The following is a 27,399-nucleotide window of genomic DNA, read 5'->3' as shown; positions in this document are numbered from 1 at the left end:
AGAAGAGAATTATACCCTCAAGGAAACCAAAAAAGTATACATAGATTTTTAGAAAGGCACCTTTCTCTAAATGGAGGATAAGGACTATTCTGTTCTACAAGATTCTTCTGATGTGTGCAAAATACACGGATTATGTGTCTGCAGCAGGTATGAACTTTGGGGAAAGAATTTTCTACTGCCATCCAAAGGGAAACTGAGCAAAAGATGGAAGAAGACAAGACTTTATTTACATATTTTATTATCTACCATACAGAAGAAAACTTGTCGCATGAAATGTGATCATTTTCATTTTAAAATGGAATTGAGAGAAGAAATTATTATGTTACGATGAGCAGCAAAAATTCTATTCAAGGTTATATGAAATCTTTGAACCCTTTTCTGAGTATAATGTCAAAAATGAATGAATTCTACCAGGACACTAGTTCTTGTAATGTGTAAGAAAATACTTAGTATCTGTAACAACATACCCTTTTATCTGCAGTTGATATAGCTGTTTGGGACAGTGGAGCCTGAGGCTCTAGATTCAGCATTGTAAACAGAAGTAACAGAATGGTGAGAAGTAACATAAGAGGAAGGGCAGAACTACCTTTACTGTCAGAATTTATCAGTGAAAAAAAAGACAGAAAAAGAGTGGTGTGACACATCATCTCTTTCCTGTCAGTGAAGATAAACCTATCCAAGTACATACCTAAACAGAGTATCACTACTTCAAATCACTACTCCCAGTGCAGTTTTCAGAAGAGGTAGGAAGAAAATGGTGCATTGTGGATATTGTTAATGATGCAGTCTATCCAACAAATGCTGTTACTGTGCTGCTAAAAAGGATTGGTAATTATTTCTTTGGAAGCATAAAACGATAAGCACACAGAAAAGCAGCTGATCCCAGAGGGTGCAAGCAGCTTCTGAAACCCAGTGGCAGAAAGGATGTGCCAGACTTGGAATATAAATTGTGTAAGATAAATGAGAATTTATATCATAGGTTCAGACTAAGGCACAATGTACAATGAGAACACAGGCATAATTATGCAAATTTGCAGATACTTGATCAAGGGCTTCCCCAGACGCAAACCTCTGTTTAACATTACTTTTCTAAAAGCTGGCATATTTATCAGCTGGTTTTGTGCATACTTGAGGCTCCAGCCATGATTTGGCTTGTTTCCCATTTTAAATCTCATTCCCACAACACTTCTCTGTGATAGAGGAAGACATCTACTGTCCCACTGGGAAATCAATTTCAAAATTGTAGTTTGCAAAAACACTAAATTGTTTAGATAGGCATATGCCAAACAGTCACATGCCACAGGGTTTACAAAGTGCTTGTACAAAAGGAACAGCTGAAGGGTTTTTCGGCCTACCACTTTCCACATGGCTCGAATGGCCAGAAAGTGCACACTCTTGCAATTGAACTTAAAGAACTCTGAGATTGTTTCTATCAGCACACTAGAAAATGGGGAGAAAAGAGAATGAGTGGAGTTGATATGGTATAAAATTTAAATATCATACATGATTCAGAATGTCCATAAAATACTCTGAAAACTATGCATACGAATGGTGCTAGGAAAGGACTAGGATAGTCAATGAAAATTAGAAGAAAGGCACATCATATGTGAAGACTTCAGGATTATGAAGAAGAAAATAAATGGGAATACATTGGTTAGAATAATTCCGATTATGGAAGAGAATAAGAATTAATGGAGCAGAAAGAGCTGGACGTGGGAATAAATAGCAGGACAGCTGTAGAAAATCAGAGGCAGAGTATCACACTATCGTAAATTCATACCACTGGGATGAATGTAGAACATTCTGTGTTGTTACATGATTTGAACTGATTCATCAGTTATTGTAAGGGAGTCCTTCCCCCACCATACAACTCCCTAACAGCTCTAATTTCTTCTATTTCTTTAAAATGCTAATTTGTGCCACATCTCAAAATAAAGAATGAGCAGGGTATCTTCTAAGAAAATTTTGCATCAAGTGAAAGGACTAAAGCATGAGCTGTTGGCTGCCTTTTCTGCATCTTTCACTAGTGCCTCTGTTCATTCATTCTGTATTAATTTAACTTCCTTACAGAATTTCACTTATTTTAAGGCAGAACTCTTTTTCCCATTAAAATCTTTGAGTCAGATTTCATATACTCAGGAAGGAAATTTTTTATGAGCAAGATAAAGAAATGCTTAAACAAAACTGTATTTCAGTAGTCATTAAACACAAGCACAACACTATCTGTACCATTATGAGCAACTCCATTGTCCAAGAAGAAAAAAATACACATCTATTGGAATCAGCCTGAGCACAAACTTATTCTGGCATAAGATCAGAGAAATTTGCAACTCATGAAAAGGGAAGACAAATGGTTATTGTAGAAAAGAAAGTCTGCACATGTATTTTCTTTATAAAATTAAATTCTGTATATTAGTATTATAATGCCATGAGTCATCATTCATTCATTATTAAAAGGAGCAACTGGGCACTTTAGCCCATGGTCTCTCTTTTCTCTACCTACACCAACATCAGTGTAATTTTTCTTGACTATTTACATCATCAGTTTTACCCTAATTAGCTAACAACTGTGGATTAAAGAACACTTGTGAAAAACTAATGTTCTACCAAGAACATTTCCAATATACGGTATGCTTGACCGATGTTCTCATTCAACATAATGAGAAAAAATTAATATCTAAGCTTTCAAGTACTGGCATTAGGTGCAAGGATTCCAGCCAAATTCCAAATCACTTAGTTACATTGTGGATACTTGCATTCCCTCTGCACTCCAAAACAGACAGGCTATTCTTCATTTTATACCTTAAAAATAGAATTGAACAGAATTATTAGTGCACAATAGCTGTCCTATTTCTACAAGAAAGAGCAGTTGTATTTCAGTAGCAGCCAAAAGGATCCTAGTTACACAAGCATTCTTTAATAATGCTAGACAAAAGCTATAGTGAAAGAAGATAAGACAAATAGTGCCCAGTTAATAAGCATTTCTGGAATGATGAAGATAAAATATTAAATGATGAGGCCTTATGACTCATTTACCAAACACTATTGAAAATACATCAGGCCATTGTATATAAATAATGCATCCATAAAATGATAAAGGCATAATTTATAATTGGCTGGAAAACTCTGGTTTCAGTAACTCGATTTGTATCTCATAGAAACATGATGCCAGAGACCAAATTCAACTATGCACATCAAAAATAAACCACCTGAACTTTGCTTACTACCTAGCTTCCTCTTTTTTACAACAGACTATAGAGAATTTGAAAAAGTAACTGAACAACTTTCATCCACCCACATCAAGTGCACATCCATTTTGTGCTTGTAAGAGAAATGTTTACAATTAAAAGTGTGTGTAATTTAAGTCCTGACCATACTAAATTAGGACACTGATATGTGTGTGCAGATGTGGACAGTTACTAGGATTGAAAACATCCTTTTCCAGTGTGTTTTGCATACTGCTTTCGAAGGCAGAAGAAATGGTGAATCAGAATCTTGAGGTTCCATTCACGTTTTGGAACAAAGATGATTTCTGTCCCCTTGATCCCTTCTGTTCCATCCCTGATGTAACCCTCTTCTTCCTGACTAGCTATTTGTGCCACCACATTCCTTTATGAATGTTTACTCAGTTCCAGACTCTAATCTTCAATCTTTAAGCCCAGGCCTACTGCTCTTCCCAGCTACTTCTAGTCTCCCCTTTTGGGATTGTATTCTGCATCCCAGAATCTTCCCCCTCCTGATGGAAGGAATTTACCATACAGGTATTACAGGAAAATTTGCTATTAAAACAGAGAAGAAACTATTAAGGTCAATGAGATGCTCAAAAATGAGTATATCAGTTCAGGGGTCTTTAACATAAAAATGCCCTTAATTCTCCATTCCTTTGTTATGCTATCTTTTATAGACTTGCTAAAATCTATATTTACATGCTAATCTCTAATTTCCCTAGTAACTCAATGTGTCCTTAAGACATGTCCTCGTTATTCAGACCAGTTTTAATAAGCCTTCCAGTTTCTTTTCTTTTGCTCATGTAAATTTTCATTCTGCTAGGCAGATTGGTTCTTTACTTTCATTGCTTACATTCAGTTGTTTTTAACTATTTTGATACTTTCTATAGAAAGTGTTCCTTTGTTCTTGAAATGGTTGAGCAACATTTCCTACCTTGAAGCCACAGAATCATTAATATCAGTGTTTGTACACACGTAAAAAAAAAAAAAAATTGCTAGTAAGTCTCAAACTTTACAAACCAAACTAAATAGCATCAATATTTCAAACCTTATTCAATAGTACATGTCACTGTCCACTACAGACAACTCCTAACAAACATGTCACCCTGGAGACGTGAATATCTGGTTTGAAGATGAAAAATCCTTTAGACCTCTGCAAAATAAGATTTAAATGCAGTGGTGTTATAACCACTAAACTGAACCATATTGTCTTACAAGCAAGAAGCGACTTATGGTTCTGTGGGACTGGCTAAATTATCTTCTTCCTTCCTTGGTTATCAGTTTGGAAAATAAACAGAACATCAGCCAGCCAAAAGAATAGATTTGTTCCTTACATGGGAAGCATTTTGCCCTGTTTCATCTTTATAGTCTCAGAACTCTGCTGTTCCCTTGCCTTAATCTTTCCCAGTAGTTTACCGAGGTTTATTCAAAATGCATCTACATACTGATAATTCACTTTGCTGTACAGAAAACAATGCACCCAGCTGCAATATTTTTCTTGAACATTGTGTACCTGGAATTTTTCAGACTGTCTCATACAGTCTTATCAGCATCTGAACAGAGGTGACACACTTGTTTAAAACATACAGAGGTTAGTTAGCAGTAACCACAGTTCTTTGACACATACTGCACATAGGCACATTAGCATTGCAAGTGTTGTTCTACAAGCGCTTAAAGTGGGGACTTCTCTGTAGTACTTGCAGGGTAGAGTCACATCAGTTAATGTGCACCCTTATCTGGGTGCAGAAAATCCTTGAGCCACAATCCTTGGTGGCCAGGAGAATATTCCGTGGGGAGCACCTCCATCGCTTTAGAGTCTTGAACCTTTAAAGGATTTTGAATGCCCTTTTGTGATACAGGACTAAAGTTTACTGATAACTTTAAAAACTGGGTCCTTGCCCTTTTATTCTTTGTGCATACCACTATCAGGTCTATGTGATTCCAAACTAATATCCACAAAAACTGTAGTCTTGACTGTGTCATAGGCTCTTTGTTTTTCATACATGCAATTTCTGTCAGGAGGTTAAAAGCAATGAAATATAATAGCTAATCCATGGCATCTGAATCTGTCTGTGTTCAGCCGGTTAGTGTCTGATACCTTCTATTCCTTCAACCAATACAAATACAACCAACTGACAATTCTCCCATCTCTTAAATCAAGTCCAAAGGAAGATGCAAGAAGATAATAATAAATACAGTTTTTGGTGAAAAAATCAGATGCATTCTACAGCCCAGTATTAGTGTCTAAAAGTTACATTACCCAACACAAAATCTCCCTCGGGAAACCAGTTTGGAATTTCCATGACACTCCCACTGGCATCCTTAGCAGTGAAATATAAAATGAACAAAATATAGAACAAACAACCATCTTATTAAAAAATGGTGCTGTTTTCAGGAAGTGCAGAATTAGGAAAACAGTTACCTTACTTCTTGTCTGTAAGTATCTTCCTTTAAACACTCTGAGCACTCAGCTTTCACAGTGCAGAACACAGACATCTTTCCTAAGTTCTTAAATTCAGGAAAAAAAAAAGAAGTGAAAATAGGTTACAACATTACTCCATCACTAGTCAGAACTGTATAAGAAAATTACATTAACTTGTTAAGAGCGAAGAGATCCTTAGATGAAACAGCAAGCCACTACTGAATTTAAATCTATATGAGAGATATTCCACATCTCTCTCACAATTCATGCTCATCTGACCAAGATTTTATTACCTCCATCTCAGCACACAGAGCAACCGATGTTATTTTAAAATAAAATTTGCTGTACTAAGTATTCCTCCTCTCTTGAACTAACTTTCTGTTACTTGGTTTGTTCTTATGCCACTACTTCTACAATGACCTTCTCATGATACAAATGACTTTTGAATTATACATTTACTCTTACAAAAACTCAGCAATTTATTCTGATTTAAAGCACACTCTCCATGACGGCACAGTGATTTATTTTGAAGACTTTTAGGGATACAGAATCCACAGTATTCAAGCTGTTTCTGTCAACTATTAATCACTGTCACTTCTGAAAACTACAATTAGTTTATTGCCCGCCTGTGTATTGTAAAGGTGCTTGAAAATCATCTTTATATCTTTTCTAGAAAAAGAGACAGACCAATTTAAATATCCATGGTATACAGTATATTTTCCAGATGTAATTCTTTTCTATATAGTCTACATTTTGGTAACACACTTTTCAAAATTTCAAGTGATTCATGCCAGTGCCACACACGACAACACAATTACTTTCTTTTCCTAACTGTATGTATACACACACACACTTTTCTGACACCACGTCTTACTGGACTGTGGGGGGAAGGTGGATCATCACTGCTTCACATTTCATTCAGCAGCAGGACCCACTTATTCCTACCTCAAAGCCCCTTCTCTCCAATCACACCCTTACATATTTGTGCAGGTAAACATACGGAAAGCTAAAGAAGTACAGAAGACTAAGATGACCTAGTAAAAATAAGAGCAAAGAAAAATCCAAATCAATCGATGCTTATTTCACACCAAACTCAGATACCCAAGCTGGCTTATTACACAGCCGCACAGGCAGCTGTACTGGCACAAGAATGCCTCTGGGTCTTCTTACGCATACACTACTGTGGAAAAACATACTAGTGAATGTGTCACATGCATTTAAGTTGGCATGGCTTTTTTCATCAGCTTTTGCTCTCCCTCCCCCTTTCACATTGTGCCAACCCAGTAACTTGTGCTGTTGTATGAGCCAACGTGGGAGAATTGCTCCAGATTAATTTTCCCTTGTGCTTTTTCCTGCCAGCTTATTTTTCAGCCCATACAGTTTCCTACTCTAGAGCATCCATGCTAGCACAACAGCAGTTTCGGCAACGAGCAAGGTAGGGCTGGAAGTGGGGAGCAGTGATTTAAACATGTACTAAACAAGCAGCTAGACACGGGGCCCCGCAGCCAGAAGGACGTGGCCAGGACAAGCACGGAGCACAGCGGAGAAGGCAGCAGCTGTACCACCAGCAGTGACAAAAAACAGCAGGGGAATATTTACCAGAGCGTTAAACGGCAGCGGCTGACGACCACCTGTGACTAGAAGGCTCCTGCTGCCCCCCCGCCACAAGCTCCCCTGCGCTCAGCCGCCCCGCCTCAGCCCCGGGGGAACCCCCGCGCTCGGCACGCGCCGCGCGCGCCGCGCCGCGCCGCGCCCCACCCGCTCAACGGCCAACCGCCACCGCCGCTGAGGCGCTCCCGCGCCGCTCCAACGGCTGCGGCTGCGGCTGCGGCCGCGCCCGCGCAGGCGAGCACGCACGCACCGCGGCGCGCTCACCTTGCTTCCCCTCTCCCCGCCCCGGCCACACCCGCCACCCTGCCCCTCCCAGGGCGCATGCGCGAGCTTCCCGGAGGCTGGCAGCGGCAGTGGGCAGGGACGTGTTGGGGCCCGCCCCGCGCATGCGCGGTCCCGGTCGTCGTGGCAACGGGACGCGGTGTCAGGTGCTCGCGAGGGCCGGTGGGCCGTTGCCGCCGCCGCCCTCCTCCCTCTCACCCCCGTCATGTCGGAGATTTTGTGCGAGTGGCTGAACGAGGAGGTGAAGCTCTCCCGGAGCGTGGGTGCGTGCGGGCGCCGCCGCGCCGGGAGAGGGGCACGGGCTGGCGCGTGGCGCGGTGCGAGGCGGCAGCTCGCCCGTCAGCCCGGGGCGGGAGGCGGGGGCTGCCGCCGGCTCGGGCCCCTTCCCGCCGCGGGGTGATTCCGGCTGGTCTGCAAATGGACTCGCCCGTTTCCTCGCGTCTAGGTAGATTTTTAATCTTCAAGGTCAAGATAGCGATTTTCGAGGTGAAGATAGCGGTAATTTTCCTCTAACGGCAAGTCGGCTCAAGAGATACGAGGAGCTCAGCCTTCACCTGCTAATAAGAACCCCAGAGGATAAGAGTATTTGAATATGTATGCAAAGCAGTGCGGTGTTTTGAATGGCAAGCCTAGTGCTGGCTTGGCAAAAGCATTCCTTCCACAGGGAGGGAGGAACTTTCCACAGAAGAGCAGCACATTTGGTCTCCTGTGTGTGCTTTGTTTGTCTGCATTTTTATAGTAATTTAGTAATTATAACATACAGTTGTTCCCACTGTTTTAATGATGGTTATGATGGTGTTTACTTTTTAACACTGAAAGTGAAAATTGAATGACTAAAAAGCAGATTTATAAATAAAGCAGATTTATTTGCATCTTGAAAACTCATTCCCATTATATTCACATTCTAAAATTATTTTAAAGTATTTAGTAAAGTTTGGTCTTAATTTACAAGTGTCAGTATAAAAATAATAATGAGTTGTATTAAGATTAATGTATGAATTCTTTTAATTTTTTTTTTAAACAAAACCAACTTAGTTCCAGGATCATTGTCAGAAGAATTTTCTACCGGCTATCTCCTAGGAGAACTTCTGCACAAGTACGAGCTTCAAGATGACTTTAATCAATTTTCGCAGAGCAGGTTGGTGCACATGGATAATATGTCTCTTACAGAAATTGAACAAAATGTTTATTGTTCAGTTAGAATTTATTAACAGAGAGTGGGAAATACATCTAGAATTTTTCATGATTTGATGCAGTTACCAATAAGTCAAAAGTTAGTTGTATTAAGTGCACTGATTAGCTTCATGTTCACTGATTAGCTTCATGTTTCCAGAGAGTTTGATGGTATGATTTCAAGAAAATTACACGTTTTGGTTGTAACTAAGAAGATAGTAGCATGCTAGACCAAAAGCCCAACAAGCCCTTCAGGATGTCTCCAAGACTTGAGATATTGTCACTGTCCCAGTGAGGTATAAGGAGCCTGTAGTCCTGAGGTCTGGTGTGGTGGTGACCATTGCAGCGTTTCTAAAATGAAATTGGTGGCAAGGCATTGTGAGGCTCTGAGTGAGGACATGGTGGAAGACTATATAGGAATTTATAAGTTTACAAATAAAGCTGGTATATCCACGGTGGAGGGGGAAAATCCTCTACAGATTTGGTGGCATTGGTATGTTCATGATGCAGTTTGCAGGGTTCCCTGACTTATGCTCCATTTTCGCAAAAGATAGACCTTGGTGCACATATGTATCAAGTGTGCCGGGCTGTATGGCCTCTTCTTGATGTTCTCTGCACTTCTCATCTTTTATTTAAACTCTTTCATATCCAAGCCCAACCAACTGAGTGCAGCCAACAGACCCAGCAGTTTGCACAGCAGTTTCTGCACTCTGCTTCTAAATCTTCTAGGTCTCTTGGGAACTTCTTGGATCATTGGTGGGCTTCTGGGAACTCTTTGAACAAATTCAGGGTTTCTGCTGCTGCCGGGAAAGGATAGCTTCAGGAGGCTTTTACTTCTAACACGCTGTAGCAGCTTCTAATGATCTCTTGTCAGCTATTCCTGATAGAAACGTGCCTTGAGCTTTTGTTTCCAGCTGAATTCTGATTAGGTAAGGTCTATCATCCTTTCAGTAGGTGCAAGGAGAGGCCTATATAACTGCTTCGTCTAGGCTGCTTTGCTGGGGCAGAAGAGGAAGTTAGAAGCATTTAGGAGGTGATTCTAGGAGGAAGCTAGAAGGAAGTTTGAGACTTCTTTTCTTTCAACCTGTCATGTCTCCAGAGAGCACCGCAAGGGAGAATCCACTGGCTTGTTGTCAGGGATGCTGTATTTGTTGTCTGTTGCGATCATTTGGTTTTCCTCAGCTCTCTTTCTGTGAAAAGTGGGAAGGCCATTGAAAAGTTTTTTAGGGAATCTCAGTGAAATCAAAAAGAACAGTGATCAGGAGCAGATGCTTGCGGAAGGATATGTATTTAATGATGCTTCCAAGAGTGCCTCTTCTCCTTCTGGCTACATACTTCTAAGCCAAAGATAATATTTTCATATTTAACAGCCCTGTTTTGAACTCCAGAACACTATAGCATCTAGCATGTAGAGTAACCTGAAGAAAACCTTGTCTCAAGATAAGTGAATCATACAAAATATTATTTTTTATGCTTTGAATCTGCCACATGATGGTTTTAGTTGATAACCCCTTGTTCTTGCATTACAAGAAACAGCTGAATAATATTTTCTTGTTCATCTTCTCTGTGTCATTCATAATTTTATTAAAATTCTCTTGTATCCCTCCTCAAATATCTGAAATAGATTTGGACTGTTCATTTCGGAAGGCATAAGGCATTTTTTTCTCTTATGGAGGGTGTTCTATGCTTGTGATGATTCCTTGTTGCTTTTTTTCTGGGAGCAGGGAGGGGAGGATTTTCCTCTTGGACTGTATCTTTTTCTGGAGAGAGAGAGAGAGAGAGAGAGAGACAGACAGACAGACAGACAGACAGGATATGGTATTCTCTACTAGGATACACTATGAATTCATAAGGGCATTGTGATGTCTTCTGTTTTCTTCATCACTTCCTTTAGTAATTACTGATACTGTTTGATCTTTTGGCCACTATTGAGAATTGAGACGGTTTCCTCAATTCCAGTATCTTGTTCCTGAATATTAGAAGCAATTATTGCTGTGTAATAGTCATTGTCTGGTGCTTTTGGAGTTATTCCTGAAAGAACCTGTGCTCGTCTAATCTTACTTAATGTCTATAAAATAGTATTTTTAAATTTGTAGTGTGTTATTAAGGAAAAGTGTATTATGCATTGATCATTTGGTAAACTGACATCTCTTTAATGTTTCTTAGCACAGCCCAGGGCAAGATCTTGGAGCGAGGGGGTAAAATTAGATTTCATTTATAGGAAGGGCAGCCGTAATCTGGAAGGCACTAACTGAAAAGAAAAAGGGGACATCCTGAACAACCAATCAGGCATACTACCTAAGCATATTAGCTGCTTATGTTTCACAGTCCTTGGATGCATAAGCAAGGAAATAATAATTGAGGAAGTGATATTACCTTTTTTAAAAGATTGTTACTAGAAAACGTCTTCCTGTTTGGCTGTCCATATTTGAAAAAATGAAATATGGGTGTTTTGTCTGAACTCTGACAGTAATCTTGAAATGAGATTTAGAACATTATGAGGCAGGTTCAATAAACTCCATCTGATTAGATTATAGAATAAAAGGTTAAGAGATGATATCTAAATCTGTGCAAGATGATTTCTGACAAGGGGGATCACCTTAATCTTGAATCAAAGGCCAAAAAATGTTCTGTAAAGTGAAGTAAGCTGCAGTTAAGTAAAATCTTATAAGAAATAAGCCATAGACTGTTACAGTGAGAATAATGAGCTACTAGAATGTTTCATCTAGGAGGAAAGTGAATTCAAATTTACAAGATCTTAAGTTAAAATTGGACATTTTTGTAGAATTATGCTGTAGGTCAGGTAATTTCAGAAGCTTGTTGGTTCCTGTAAAGAAACTATTATGAAGTCAGGTGATAGTGTGTATATGGAAAGCGTAATCTTCTGACTCAGCTGGAAGTTATAGATTTGTTGGATGGAATTTAATGCGTTAATCATGAAATATCAATAATTTATTCTTATTCTTTTTGGGCGTATATATCTACTGAGCTAGAGTGCTTCCACAGGACAATCTGTGTATCAAGTGAAGCATTAATTTGCATTGAATGTTTCAATTTTGAATCATAGCCTGCTTTCTTGTCAACATCTACTCTAACTGGTGACTCCATTTCTTTTTATTGGGGAAGAAATGTGACAAGGTTTTGCAAGGGTTAGTAAACTAAATAGCCTTTTCTTAATTTCCTATATTTTGCCTCATTAGAGCTCAAATGGGTTGATTCAGAAACTTCAGTCTAATTCTTCTATTTTTTGTGGATGGTATACTCCTAGCTGTAATTGGAGGTTACCTTTTGCTATCAGATGCACTTTTTGTATGTATGTATCAAAATATATTATATATAACCCCATGTGGCCTCTCTTTTTTTTTTCCCAAAGTTATGCTTAGTAGACAAACTAGTTGCGTGTACTACAGTATGCAACCTAAGCCAAAGGGTATATCACATCACTTTAAAAACGTCTTTCCCCCCAGTACCACTTGTCTTGGTATGAAATGAATGTCACAACCATGCTTATTGCAGAAAATCAGGCTTGAATGTAAGTTTATGTTCTGCTTTTTGTTTGTTTGTTTGTTTGTTTAATTATATAGGGTTGCAAATGCAAAACTTAACAATTTTTCTCGCCTGGAGCCAACACTTCAACTCCTTGGTGTACAATTTAATGAGAATGTGGCCCAAGATATCATGACAGGACAGCACGGGGCTGCAACAAAGCTTTTATATCAATTGTATATTGCTTTAGAAAAAAAGAGAAAGGCAAAGCTCACTGGAGTAGCCATGGAAGCAATGAGACCTGCAGCAGCTGCAAAGCTCAAGTCTATTGAAAGTGTTTTATATCGAGAGGTAATGAAGTGTGTCTATTTTATATAAATATATGTATAGAAAGAAAGGTAGCATACCTGTGTATACCTCTTAAGCAGTTTGCATGCTTGCCCTCTGCACATTTTCTCATCTTTTGTTCTAAACACAATACTTACATGGAAAAGATGCAGTCTTTTACTATATTTTGGAGATAGACACAGGTTACATGTCCTATCTGTGAGTCACGAGGATAATGAGTGTCTATGTTTTGTGTTCTTTTGCTTTGGCTCATTCTGTGTTACCTACTCTGTAAGCTTCCTGCAGCTTTACAATATGTGTAGCAACAAAGGCTAGTAGTTGCTCAGCAGCTGCTGTCTTACTCCTTTGATCAGTACAGATTGCGGACTGCGTTACAGTCTAGGTAACAAGCTAGAATTAGGTAAGTTTCCTGTAGAGGAAATAGATTACTCTGTGTTGAGCTTTGTGCCCCAGTGGTTTGATTCTCCCAGCAGTTTGATTCCTTCTGTTACACATCTCTCCATATCTTTATGCTATGCTGCAGCCTGTAATGTAGGCATATAAAGCAAAGAGGGAAAAAATAAAGACTATTTATATAGCGGATTCTGTTAAGAAGATTCTTCTTGTCTTCAGTGATAATGTTCAGCATGTACAGATCATAATTTGTTGTCAAGATGAGCATTCTTTACAAAGCTATACATCATGAATCAAACTCAGCTGGGTGAAGTTTCTCATTTTTCTGGCACATATCCTGGCATATAGTCTACAAATGGAAAGTTTACTCACACGTGCGGTAGCAGCACCAATCAGTCAAAACATCCTTTTACGTACGTATGGATGGCTCAAAGCAACTGGAGCAACTGAGACTAACTCCTGTCAGTAGGTATATTTGGAATGCCATTTGAATCATGGAATACCTGAATTTGGAAGAGACCTCTGGAGGTCGTTAGTCTGGCCACCCTCATCAAAGCAGGGTAAACAGGGGAGATTGTTCAGGACCTTGTCCAGTCTAGTTTTGAATATTTCTATGGATGGAGACTGCAGCCGCTTTCAGCAGACTGTTTATTCACCCTCACAGTAAAAATGGTTCTCTTATGTTTAAGTTAAGTTTGTTAAGTTAAGTTTGACGTTGTTTAACTTAAATTCTACATGTTGGTTTTGATAGAACTGGTCCTTTTTTCTGAAAATTATTCCACCATATTTAGATGTTATTCCATTAACACAGGAAAACAGTTCCAAATGTCCGTTACAAGATGATCATATTTAAATGTATGTTTCTTACTGTTTCTGACTCTCGATTGTCTTGAAATTTAATTTTAGCGTCTGAAAAATTTAATGCCACGTCAAACTGATTTGCAGCTGCAGCAGGTTTCAGAGCATTTTGAAATGAAATCTAAGGCAATAGAAAATAAAATAGCTCGTATGCATATTGCAGAACAACAGAAAGTTCAAAAGCTCCAAGAGGAACAAAGAGCCCAAGACACTGAAAAGGTGACTATTTACTTTCTATGAAGAGACTTCTGAAGAAGTATGTTCTGAAGTTCAATTACCTAATAACCTATATAGAGCCAGTGTGAGTGCTTGTTAACTCTGTGCTACCCAATCACATGTTTATAGGAAAACAAAAAAAAGAATACTGTTGGCAAGTATTAAGGTATATACTGTACATAAGACACTCTAAAACAATATTTAAAAATCACATCCTTAACTTTAAATTAAGAATGTTTTCATATTGTCATGCATGAAAACTCTTGATAGATTTGAAAGTGCACAAAGCGTACTTTCATAACTGTGTGTGGTTTAGTGCTCTTGTAAAAGAGGTTTGTGACATTCTTTATTTGTGAAGAAAAGATGAAGCATTGTTCAGACTGAAGAAAAAGACAAAGGGAAGGGTACCTACAGTGATACAGCCTCAGTACATCTTGTAGCTCTATGTAGTTGTTCTGTTAAAGTTAAAAAGAGGAACTAATTTCTCAGGATAAGGTACACACCGCCAAAATACAGCCCGTTTTTTATATACATGAGCTGGCTGCCTAGCCAAAGGGTGTTGAATGATGAAAATGAAGTTGATCAATTTGGGTGACAGTTTTGGATGGCTAGTTAAGGGGAAGGATTTCTTGTCTAAAGAATCTTGCTGTTGTTACTAAGCTCTTCTTATGGCCACTGTAAGAGCAAGAATAAAAAAATGTACCATCACATGTCTAGAGAAGAAAATATAAGCAACATCTGAAACATTTTCTACATAAATATTATCTAAATTCTATTTGACAGAATTTGTATTTATTTATTTTTTAGTTTTCTTTGACTCTTTGTAGAAAAGCCTTTTTTTTCTACTCAACTCCAGCCTTTAGCTACATATATATCTAGTGCAGTATCACTTAACAGTGTCATTCAGATGTCTACCACTTCTTGATCATCTCAGACTCAATGTTCAGCAGCAGTATTGCCTAATGCTATGCCTGTTCCTCAGTTTCTGTGTTGACTTATGACCTGAAACAGCTACCAGGCTAGAGCTAGCATTTAATACAACCCCTTAAATGCATACTAGGCATAGAGCACAAACTGTTTTTCTTCACAGATCAGCTTCTATTGCACTGCACTATTTGTTAATGCAGAAATAGCCTATATAGATGTACCATTTTTTGATATTGGTACTCGAAAAATATGTCTTCATCCTCAAATGTTGAGAAGATGTAGTAGCATATTGCAGAGCTGTCAAATTACTCAGAACATAGAATAATAATTTAATTTAAGATATATTTTACAACCCTTGATGTACAATTCCTTGATGTAAAAATACTAATTTATATGTACAGTGGCTGAAAATATTCTTAAGACAAGGTAAATTGGTAGTGTATTAGAGTAATATTATTTTGTTTCAACTCAAGTATCTGAACACATGATGTTAAATATGCAGCATCGCATAGGAAGAAGGAGACAAAATGAAATAATGGCCAGGATTCAAGCAGCCATTATACAGATTCCAAAGCCACCACCAACCCATACCATAAAAGCTATTGAAGCCAAAAAATTATTAAAGAAGAAAAAAGAAGCTGAGGTAACTATCACCTGTATTCTTTTAATGTTAATTGTGTGAACTTGGAAAACATATGTGCTGGGAGCATTTACAGCTACAAGTATTGAGCATGCACCAACCAGAAATTGCTGATACAACCGTTGAAATTATGTAGTGGACTCAAGCAGTCAAAATTGGGCAAAATATCAATAATCTGCAGTGTGATTCTGCTTTTGTTACATACAGAAAATTTGCTTTGATATAAAAGAAAGGTCTTACTAAATAAATAACATAGGATCATATACCAATTTAATTGCTGATAATATTTTAGCTTCTAGTCTACTGACTAGAATACATCAGGAATTAAAGCATTAATTTTCCCTTGTCATTTGTGAATGATGAACTTTTGCACAATAGTGTATGAGCTCTTCTGCAACATACTTTAAAAAGGTCTGCTATATCAAAAATGTTAGTAAGATTTGAAATTGGTCATTGTCCCAGACCAATTCAAGAGATGGTGGCAATGTAGCAATCCAAAAAATATATTCTATATTATACACTGCTGAGGAATACTTGGGGAATAGTCTCGTAGATTTTGGATCATGTTGTCGTTAAAGCTCCGGATATTACCAGTTTTTAACACTGTACAATCCAATCAGATTCATTCTACATAGAGTGTAGAATGGTAATTGCTTGACTAATTATCATAGTAATTATCAAGCTACTAAATCTGAAACAGAACATAGCCTAGACTATTTTATTTCAGAACCCCTCAATGATAGGAATTATATAAACCACCGGAGACCTACATAAAATGAAAATCATCCTGCAGAATGGACCTCTGCAAAAAGTTAGGATTTTCTGTCTGGTGAATATAATTATAGCTAGGAAAAGGGGGAAATGCAAGGAAATAGAAGTTAAGAGAAGAAAATAATCTTGCCTATTGCCCTGGTATATAATATATATTTTGATATGTTTTCAATGCAACCTTTTCTGTTGTGCTAACATGGCATAAAAATCTTTACCTAATACTTACTCTGTGACTAGGTAGTTGAACCTATTTATGGTGTTTTGTAGAGAGAAAAGAAACATTAAATTTTGTGTTATTTCTTCAGGACACATACAAGGAAATCAAAAAGTTTGAGAAGTCTATGACAGAAAATACCACGGCAGCACTCAGGATCCAAGTCACTGATAGGTAATATTTGGATATTAGATTGTTAAGCTTAGACAGGATCCTATTCCAGGTGCCCACTATATATGTACTATATGTACTACCTGGAGAAAATGTGATAGCTTGCTTAGCTTGGACTGTGATTCTCCTTTGAGTAATCACTCAATGTCAGTCTGTATGCTCACTTGCACTGCAAGTATTCCAGCTCCAGCAGTGTTGCAGTGTTTATATCTTATCTGTAACTGTAGCAAGGGTGGCTAAACCTTCTTGCTTTGCTTTTTTGCCATACATGCTGCAGTAAAGGACTCAAAACACATCTCTTCTTCCCAGTTCATTTCAGACATTGAATTTGTAAGGTCAGTTAGACCTGTAGGGGGAGGAGAGTGGTTATGGATGTGTATACAGGGTAACAGTTTCAAAGGACAGAGAAAAGCAACCTGTCTTTCTCCTTTGAGTAATGTTGTCTTTATGTTGATTCATTTGTGGATACTTAGAAGTAATAGCCATTCTGCCCCCTTTAGTGATATGTATACCATACTTGGGAGACATCGCACTCATAGCGTACTCCTATGGATACTTCTGCATGAAAAAAACCTCTGATTAATAACTTTGCAAAAGTGTGTTCAGAGAGGATGGGCATTTTGAAGAGTAACACATCTTTCTTTGATATTCTGCAAGCCATCCTAATTTTCTGCTTCTGCAGAGTTTGGTTTCTATGATATTAAATATTGGCAACTGAACTGATTGACAATTGGCTCCAGTCCTCAGGACTAAGTGGTGATTATGGGGCATAAGGGCATCAGGAACATAGCCACAGCACTCACAAAGAGTGCTGGCCAATATAATTCCACTGTGTCAGACTTGCACATCACTAAATCTGTATGAAAACACTTCTAAGAACTATCATTTCTATAAAGTAAGTGAGTGTTCTTTTGCTATTTAATCTTTTTGGTCAGTGATATAGATAAATCATTGGAAACGCAGAAGTTGCTTACAACAACCCTAGAAACTACAGCACAGACTACTGAACTGTTAAATATTTATTCAGATGATGAATATATAAGGAAAATTCAAAAACGTTTGGAGGAAGATACATTTGCTAGAGAGCAACGAGAAAAGAGACGACGGAAAATGCTTATGGAACAGTTAATAGCACATGAGGCACAAGAGGTGAGAAAATATATGCTGACATATGAAAAACCGATGCACAATTAGTAATCTAAACGTTTGCTTACAAAGATAAAAAAAACACGATTTTTGAAGGGTTGAATAAAATTTGGAGGGGGAAAAGGAAAGTATATACACTTTATCTCTGAAAATCGCTTTTATGCTGGGCATTGTTCCTTGAAAAATATGGAAGGTTGTCCATTATTTCTCGCCACCTTAATGTCAGACTTCATCCTTATAAATAAAAAAGGTTCAGTTGAAGGCAGCAGAGCTAAGATGTTTAAAATCAGCTGAAGACCTGCCTCCTAAATTTTCCCAAAATTTTTTAAAAAATTAACTTTAAACTATTGAAATGTATACTTGGTCTGAAGAAGATACTACTTAAAAATTATTAAATGTGGTACTTAGCAATTGAAAACTTTACTCCATTTGCAAATGAGTAATGTAAAGTGTTAGAGCTGGACAAGATGAACTCTGAAATGGTTTGTGCAGGGTTGCATGAAGAAGCAAAATACTTATTTTGCAGATTAGAGCTTTGGTTGTTGATGTATTATGGGATAGAAGATGTGTCTTGGGAGGATGGTGGTGGTGTGTCCAAAATGGATTTTGCAGATTATTCCATTTCAATTCTGTCCTGTATTGTAAAGCACAAGGCTTTTGAGATTCCTTCTGAGACACTCCTTATTCACAAGCAGCTCTTAGATTAGTGACTTCACGCATCTTTCTCTGTAGTGATAATGTCATCAAACAGAACCTTACTTTGGTTCTGTGATTCCTCAATATCTTTTACCTTAGTATGACATTGTGGGTCATTAGCTTGGATCAGGTACATTGAACCCAGTATAGCTGATACTGTCTCCCCTGCTGTCCCCTGGCACTTAAAATGTGTTGCATCTCTAAACTGAAAAGTATGAAATTGAAATTATGTAATATATTCTTAAAGCATTAGCATGTGTTGTTCAGAGAGGTTTTTGAAGTTGTTAAGAACAAATTATATTTGTTGGGGTAGGGCAAATGGGATTAGTATTTCTCCCAGACCTATATTGTGTGAAAAAGTAAGAACAGCTATAGTGGCTCAGACCAAGACTCTGCCTATCCATGTATTCTGTCTCAAAGCCCTCACTCAAGGAGATTTTGGATAATTTGCCTGTTGATATGCACAGGCCATGAAGAAGTTTGACTACCCAGCTGTGTGAAATCAGTGCAGTCCCAGCATTTGCTCTTTCCCTGCCATCAGCTGTTGCAGCCCCAGCAGCCTGGACTGGTGGTTGAGAGAGCCATGGCTATCAGCTTGTGGCCATGTGGCATCAGCAGCCCTCATGGGTGCACCCCTAAGCCAGCCAGTGCTGTCCAGGAGGCGGGCAGCTAGTCTGCCTGCGGTCACGGTATGGACCTTGCCAGTTTGAGATGAAGGAGATACTGGTATGTGCTACCAGTCAGACTGGCTCCGCTGAGGCTCCAGAGAAAAGCAAATATAACAATAGTGTCTCTTGCTTCCCGTAAAAACATTCAGCATTGATATAGGGAAAATAAAAGTCACAAACTGCAGGGACTGGAAGAAAAGACAAGTGATCAGTTGACTGGAACAGTAGCCTAACTAGATCAGAGAATCTGTTTAGTGCTAATTTGCTTCTACATTAGCAGGGGAGGACGTGACTGCTTGGAATTCTGTGAGAGTTTAGAAGTTGCTCGACTTAGAGAAGCATGAAATAAGTGAAGATACTTTCTTTTTTCAAAACAGATTAAAAATATACAAAGTAATTGAAAATTAGTTTCTCCCTCCATTGAACCAAAAAAGATTTGTTAGATAAAATAGTGGCTTTCTTGTTAGTCATTAGGGCCAAACTTCTACCTACGCTGTATACAACTTAAACACAGGCCTTGGGATCATCTACACAGTCAGTTCAGATGGACTTTATCCCTTCAGAGTGCTTTTATGTGTCTCATGTCCACACACATATATCTCTAACCTGCACTAGAAGAATCTTGTTCTAATTTATGAGATTTGGCACACTACAGATTGTAGTACAAGTCAGGGCCTGAGAGCAGAAATGCTTTAAAATAACATGCCACTCCCTTCTCTGGAGCACAGGGTGATGCCTGTCAGATTTTCACAGGCAGTAGTTGGAAGTGTTTGACAGTAACACAGTTTCATCCCAACTGAATCTTTGATCTGCACCCCCTTGACAAAAAGGTATTTAAAAATAACAAGTACTTAGAAGAAATAGTTATTTTTAAATACTCATTTTAAATTTTATCTCTTTGAATTTTAGAAGTCATAAGGAAGTTACTGTCAGCAATATACTGTGAAGATAGATAAGGGAGGGGAAATTAATTGTTGTTACTAGATTATTGTCTGCCACCCAGATAGATTTATATATGCTAAACTAAAAGTTTTGGTCATACATCTTATGACTATACAACAGGACAGAATTATTTCATTCATATTTAAATTAAACAAGGAAATAGAAATCTATAAATACATACGAGGTAGTAAAACATGTATGTACAACATGAAATATAAATGTGGCAATAATGTTTGGCCACTGGAGGCCACTGTTGTCTCAAATGGGTAAACTGAAGAAAGTGTGTATTATGCTTTCTCAATACTAATTTTTTTAAATGATTACTAAGAGGTCTCCTTTATGATGTTTATGATTTCTTCAGCCACTGCACAATCCTTTGTGAAGGAGAAGTTAACATAATGTGATACATCAAAAAATGATGCTATCATTTTTATCATGTCTCCTAGTAGGCCTAGAAGGTTCAAAATTTATCAGCCTAAGGAAGGTTCAGTACTTTGACCATTCCTGTTTGTATGAAAGGTTGCTATCAATGCCTTCTCCTCCATCCAATAGGCACCCATTTTTAAATGAGGAATTTGGTGTTCTGAATCCTAATTTATGTATTGTGCAGTTCTGAGTTAGTTGTCTATTCAGATATTCTTGTTCCTCAAAAATTTCCTGTTGGCTCTTTTTAAGCCTCCTCAGCACGTCAAAATATTTAATTACCTAGAGTAATATCCAGATTCCTTCCCAGTCCATCAAAGTAAATATCTCCTTTGAGTACTCTGAATTGCTCTACAGGAGCATCTTCCTATCTCCTTTATAAAGAGTGTGTTCACCTAAATGCAGTGCTTTCAATTCTCACTGGGCTAACTACTTTATGCCATGCAGTTGATGGTTTAAGTATGACAGATGACCAGTCTGTTAGGGGGGCTCTTTCAATCCTCTTTAAATTAGAATTTAAAGATCCATCTTCTTCTGGTGGTGAACTGCTTGTTATACTAATCCCTGAATGGAGATAAACAAGCGAAACTGAGGAAAACAATGAAGGCTATTTACTTGTAACAGGAAGCAAAGTCTGTGCATCTTCTATTCTTCTTTGAAATCTTGATGAAATACTAAGTCCAAAAAGGCAGCAGTAGATAGAACTGAGGCAGCTAGGGGCATCATGTCTCCTTTTATTGCCTTGACTTCATGAATGTAAAGGACAAATGGATAGATTAACTCTTCAGTAGGCACTGCTATTAGAAAATTTTATCACCTGAAGTATACCAAATGAATGGCATATGGCAGGAATATCAAAATATATAGTAGCTCCTAGATTCTACACATTCCTAGCACAGCACCATATCTTGGGATTACTCCATCACATGTAGCCGATTAGATAAATGAACAACTGCATCCAGAATCTTAGAGCTGGAGGGAGGCACAGAGCAAGCACATGGCTTTCAGCAAGGCCCCACATTCCAGAGAGCTCTGTGGAAAGGTGTAGGTTCCTCAGCTGCCGTTTTGCACTGTCACGAGATACAGTGCCAGGAAAGAGGAGTGCAAAGCACAGAGGCTCACATTTTGGCTAAAAAATAAAAATAAAAATGTTGAGGGATGTTTATACCACTTAGTCTTTTCAGGTGACCAGTATTTATTTGGAACGTACTTTATTCTCAGCAGTTGTAAAGGCAAAAGAACTTAAAAATATGGAAAGAGTTTTGTTTGAGAGATACTGACTTTTCTCCTTAACATCAGTATTAAAGATATAAATTTATTAGAAAGCTGTCATTCATATTATGGCAATTAAAATAGCCATTTTTTTGCTTTGTGTCAGAAGGCTGTTACACATGTCTTGGTTGTGTTATTTGGCACTGGCACACAATTAGAACTCTTTGTAGGGTTAATTGTTTCTTTCACAATAATAAGTAATAAAGTTTGAGTTTTCACGTAGAGGTAAATTTACTTAATGTGTTCTGCCCTCTCTCAGTTATAGATAGATAATGAAAAATGAACCAGATTAAAAGATAGTATGAAGAAGTGATACTTTGTTTGGTTTTGTTTTTTTCTTTCATTTCACTAATACTAACAATGCTTTACCTTTGTCCTCTATTCTTAGGAGAATGAATTTCAACTCTTCAAAATAGTTCCCAATTTAGGTCTTTTAATTTAAATTTTACATTTCATAGCAGTTTTGCCACATCTGGAATGAATGTCCAGGGAAGCAGAAGTTTCCTTTAACATTCTGCTGTAGGAGTGATGTTTGGCAACAGGGCTTCAATGGCAAGCTAATGCTTTTACTTAGAAATCAGAAGTAGTTCTGGACCACAAAAGTAATGGGAGAAACTTTAGTATTAAACTTTAAAGTTTAGATTAGATATCCAAGAACAGACGAAAAAAATAAGGAACGTATGAAAGAGGTATAGTAATGAGGAGATACTATTATGTTTTGTCAAAGTACTTTGAAAAGTAACAGTCCACAGCCTTCAAAGTGTCCATCCACACTGGCCACACTTCAAGCAGATGGTTAAGGATGACTTTCATATCAGATATGGGGTTCTGTACATTATGCTATTTCCCAGTGAGAACACTGAAATGGAAAGCCAGAAATCTTGTATTTTCCTCTGTTCTGAATGCTCCCCAATACTCCCAGTCTCCTGAATGGAGGAGAAAATTACCTGAATCCCAAGAAAGAAGGAAAAAAAATCAAATCTGTAGAAGAACAGACTGAACAAGGATCACAGTACAGCTGAGTGTAGCAGAGTACAGCTGAGAATGGGGATTGGCAGAAAGCAGGGATAGGTAAGGGAAAATATGACTGGTTATTGATTTGAGGAGGGGTATATCTTTACATTCAGATGCAATTATTTGAAATATGCTACAGTTTCTCTGCACACAGGATTTATCCAAGTTAAAATCAAGTTAATCTGAACAAATGTATTTTTACTGAGGATGTCAATTAGGACATACAATTTATAGTTCTTGTATAGTTTATAGAAATGACACTCTTCATATATGGAAATGAGGTTCCAGATTTATAGGTCAAGTATGCAAGTAAATGCTGTTCTCCATGCATATTTCTCATATGAGACAGTGATTAGTTTTCTATGAAATAGTTTATCAGCTGTATTTAATAATAATAATTTTTTTATTCTTTAGGAGGCTTACCGGGAGGAGCAACTTATTTACAGACTAATGAGACAATCTCAGCAGGAGCGGAGGATTGCTGTTGGACTCATGCATGTTCGACATGAAAAAGAGGTGTTACGGCAGAACCGAATTTTCAGAGAAAAACAATATGAAGAAAGACGACTGAAAGAGTTCCAGGAAGCTCTTGATAGAGAAGCGGTAAAACATTATTCACTCCCTGACTTGTTGTAGGACTGTTGCAGTACCTACCTGTTACAAAATGCTCTGTGGGATTTATATTGTCAATTGTTAAAAATTAGTTTTTTTCTAGGGACAGAGTGATCTAACAGTGAACATATTGCTTTTAACTGTAAGGTTCAGAGTTACAGCTAAGTTAGTAAATGATGAAACTGAGCAGCTTAAAATCTAATTTTAATATTTTCTTCAAAACTAATTTAACTTTCTATGGAAACATTTCTTTATGCCGAGGTTATAAGGCACATTCCTGCTGAGGGAAAATGACAGAAGACAATTACAGAATACCATGTCTTAAGAATCATGTCTTTCATTTCCTTTAGATGTAACCTCTTAACATCCATTCTTGACAAATGACAGGAGTTTTACTCCTGAGTGCTCATTTCTACCTTGAAGCTACTGAGGCTGATTAATAAATTAAAAGAATTCATAATCCTCTGGCAAACTGCCAAGTTTTGTACCTACAACAGGCTGTACCACTACAGTAGCAGTCTTACTTTGCTCCTGCCAAATAAAATTAACAGTTCCAAATCCCTCAACCCAGCTGGAGTCTTACGTAATCAGCAGGTACAGCTATTGATTACAACATCTCTTCTAAGTATGCTTTCTGGCCGAAAGGAGCATAGCATCACTGGAACAACGGATAACTACCTACCATGCCCAGAAGTCTTTCTCAAAGATCAGATGGCATCAATAATCTTAAATTATTTGCAGATCAGAATCTGAGAAGTTAAATTGTTTGTCACATATTCTAAATGAGGATTCTGTCACAAATGTCAGTAGAGCCAAGGCTTTACCCAGTGCATCTGTATAATTGTTTATCAGGAATAGTAAACAGGATCATTTCATGTTTCCCTGTCCCCCAACCACTGAATACGTTCTTAATGTTTGTCATGAAAGAAGTAATATATTACTCTGTTATTTCATGATATTATAGCAGTTAGAAAACAAACTGGAACTTATAGAATGAATAGAAATTTTTAGATTTCTGTGCGTGCTAATCTGCTGGTTATCTAACTCTAGCAAAATAAAATGTATAACTTTACATTTCTTGGCTTAAATGAGCAAGTTCTTTTTCTTATCCAGGATTGTGCATTTCTGCACTTTCATTTTCTTTGCAATCTCAAGTTTATTCTTTAAAAAATTCTAGGCTCTTGCAAAACAAGAAAAGATTGATTACGAGGAGGAAATTATCAAAGAAAGAGAACGTCATGAGAAAATTGCTGCTGAAAGAGCTCAGACTCGTTATAAAAAACATTATTCTATATGTTGGGAAGTGATCAATCAAATTACTGATTTGTCAACAAAAGTGGGAGAATATCGAATACTGACCAACAAGTAAGTATGGTAGATGTTAGGCAAAACTAAGAGGCAAATGGAAAGAAACAATTTTGAAAAACCTGAAAGATAAAATGTTGATGTGAAAAATATTTCATTAGTTATTGAAATGTTTTTGATTCTTACTTCTACCTCATCCTTCATTTGCCTTTTTCATCTCCTTTTTCTCCTTATCTGTCATAAAACTTTTTGAGAAATCATTGTAATAAGTAAATATGCAGTTGTTATACCAACCATGTTTTTTGCATATATTTGCACATGTATCTCTTTTTATTGGTATCCCCTCTCCTGCAAATTTTGAACCTAATTTTAACGCAATATGAGGAATAGATACCAATTTCATACATGCACAGTTTCTACAAGTTTTGTTCATATACGTGGTCAGGCAGTCTCTCTTTTAATGCCTCCAATAAAGGAAAAGTATGCATGTGATTTCAGTGCTTACAAGATATCAAAGAATTCACATGGCAAAGAACCTTCACATAGACTACTGTCAGTGGAAGAGATTCATTTTTCAGACTGTTTTAAGCACCAGTAACACCTCATGTGGATTCTCAGATATCTCACAGGAAAATTTCAATTACTTTGTGCGGAAAAATCATGATACTGCTTTCCTGTGAGGATTCACTGATATGTAATACGGGGTGAACCAATGTTACTGCCTTAGCATAATTTCTTGAAAACTCAGCTAACCTGAACCCTTAGGAAACCGAGATTCACTGGTTTAACCACTTGTGGATCTACTGACTTCCTTTTCTATGAAGAAATTCCTTAGTTTATAAGTTAAAAACTGAGTGATGCTCATCTCATTCTAGGCTGCTCCACTAGCTGAATGTTTCTGCTGTTTAATATAAGCAGCCTGAAAGATATTCCTAAGATATATTAACATGCCGGGGTTGTCCTAAGGGTAGCAGCTCTGCCTAAAATCCCCAGAGTACAACATGCTGTGATTCCCTCCTCTGACAGACCTCACTGCATTAGAGTTTCTGAGATGGTCCGAAAAAGGCAGCAGCCTTCGTGTGCCTGTGCTGCAGGAGTGTTTCCACAACCACAAAGTGGGGCTTTTGGGTCTCTGTTGCTGCTGTTCTTTCATAAAGTATTCAGTGATTAGACTATGGGGTAAGCCTTACAGCATTAGCGTGTATGTCAAAAGCTTCATTACCTTTTAGTGTAATTGTATGTTAAAAGAGTAAATCTTTAAATTATATAAATTTTGACCCAGTAGATACTTGACAAAATAGTCAGCCTAGATACAGTTTAGTGATGATTTCCTTGTCTGACACAGTCATGGTTCCAGTGTAAGCTAGTGTCATATTTGCTTGCACTGAGCACTGCACAATATATACAGATGTTTGAAATACCTTTGAAAAATGCATATCAAGATTGTATCAGCATTCACTGCTACAGCAGGTATGTTTTGTCAGTGTTTCCATGCGTTTCATTGTGTGGGATGCATACAATATGTATTTCTTTTTTAAAAAACAGCACATGTAGAGCTGATTTAAAGCATAACACTCAACTATCTACAGTCATTACTTGAAGAAAGAAAACTCGAATTGATGTAACTTTAAAAAACAGTAGAACTCTTTTCCTTTTTGAACATTTGTCAAATTTAAGCTGCTTGTATTATTTATCTTGTTTATTTAGCAGCCATAGAATTCTAATATGTGACGTGTCAGTGTCCTGTTGGCCTTTAGCAATAAAAAATAATTTAGTTACTATATGTAGTTTATCTTGTTGTTTCATATGAATGCTTTTTCTTTCTAAAAGGAAAAAAAAGAGCTGAACTACTCATAATCATGAATTAATATTAGCTTTTAGGAAAAAACTACAGATTTTTGATGAGGGAGGCTTTTCCCCCAAAAGAGAATATTTTGGAGCAGGGCAACTTAACTATAGCAAAACTGTTACTGCACAGCTGTGCCAGCCAGATGCTATATGATGACAGATTTGTGAAGATACTGAAGCTTACAAGTGTCTACTACTACCGTATAAGTAATCAAGCACAGTGACTATTACAGTTTTCCCCCTAAAAAGCTATAATCATTATGGGAAGCATGATAAACTATATTTAGTTTATCACATGCTTATTTCATGACTGTTACTGTTGTAAATTTGGGCCCAGTATTCTCAGATGGCTAGCTCATTTAATTTTGTGTTGAAACTCATTGTTTTTTTTTTTCTTCTGCAGCAAAATTCCATTCAAACTGATGTGTGATTGGAAAGAATTTTTTTTTAATGGAAAACCAATATATGAACAAGCTTCAATTCAACCTATGCCACATGAACCAAGCCCAGAACAACTTGTAGAGCTGGATAAAATGAATCTGTTAGATGAGAAGGATTATGGTGAATACAAGGTACATCAGATTGACATGACATAATGGAAGAAAATACATCTTGGTTTTTCATAGTCGTAAACATTTTGTTGTGATGTTACAATACGTTTTGTTCTTTTAATAGTTTATGATATCTGAATTTGACATACATTTTCATATCTGTACATGACATATGTACTATAT

The 27,399-nt window shown here is 37.5% G+C and overlaps 2 protein-coding genes across 5 annotated transcripts in view; one reads left to right on the top strand and one right to left on the bottom strand.

The window, feature by feature from the left end:
- The window catches only part of LOC112982171 (prolactin receptor), a 158,125-nt gene extending 150,756 nt beyond the window's left edge, over positions 1–7,369 (bottom strand). For 3 of the 4 annotated variants that reach the window (XM_026098361.2, XM_064500667.1, XM_026098362.2), the window contains exons 1-2: positions 7,249–7,369; positions 5,650–5,735 (exon numbers count right to left, since the gene is read on the bottom strand). The gene's annotated coding sequence lies outside the window, so the exon portion shown is untranslated. The remainder of the gene's footprint in view (positions 1–5,649; positions 5,736–7,248) is intronic. The other variant, XM_064500669.1, reaches the window with a different exon arrangement.
- Positions 7,370–7,652: 283 nt separating this feature from the next.
- LOC112982188 (sperm flagellar protein 2) overlaps positions 7,653–27,399 on the top strand; it is a 57,557-nt gene continuing 37,810 nt past the window's right edge. Inside the window, 10 exon segments of the mRNA XM_064499987.1 lie at positions 7,653–7,805; positions 8,578–8,680; positions 12,300–12,552; positions 13,849–14,019; positions 15,446–15,586; positions 16,660–16,742; positions 17,675–17,888; positions 23,315–23,503; positions 24,690–24,877; positions 27,069–27,237. Coding sequence (XP_064356057.1) covers positions 7,748–7,805; positions 8,578–8,680; positions 12,300–12,552; positions 13,849–14,019; positions 15,446–15,586; positions 16,660–16,742; positions 17,675–17,888; positions 23,315–23,503; positions 24,690–24,877; positions 27,069–27,237 — 1,569 coding nt within the window. The 5' untranslated portion in view covers positions 7,653–7,747.

Source organism: Dromaius novaehollandiae, chromosome W (genome assembly GCF_036370855.1).
Source record: "Dromaius novaehollandiae isolate bDroNov1 chromosome W, bDroNov1.hap1, whole genome shotgun sequence".
NCBI classification, from domain to species: Eukaryota; Metazoa; Chordata; class Aves; order Casuariiformes; family Dromaiidae; genus Dromaius; species Dromaius novaehollandiae.
The sequence above is the reverse complement of the archived record's forward strand: the minus strand, read 5'-3'. Positions and strand labels throughout refer to the sequence as shown.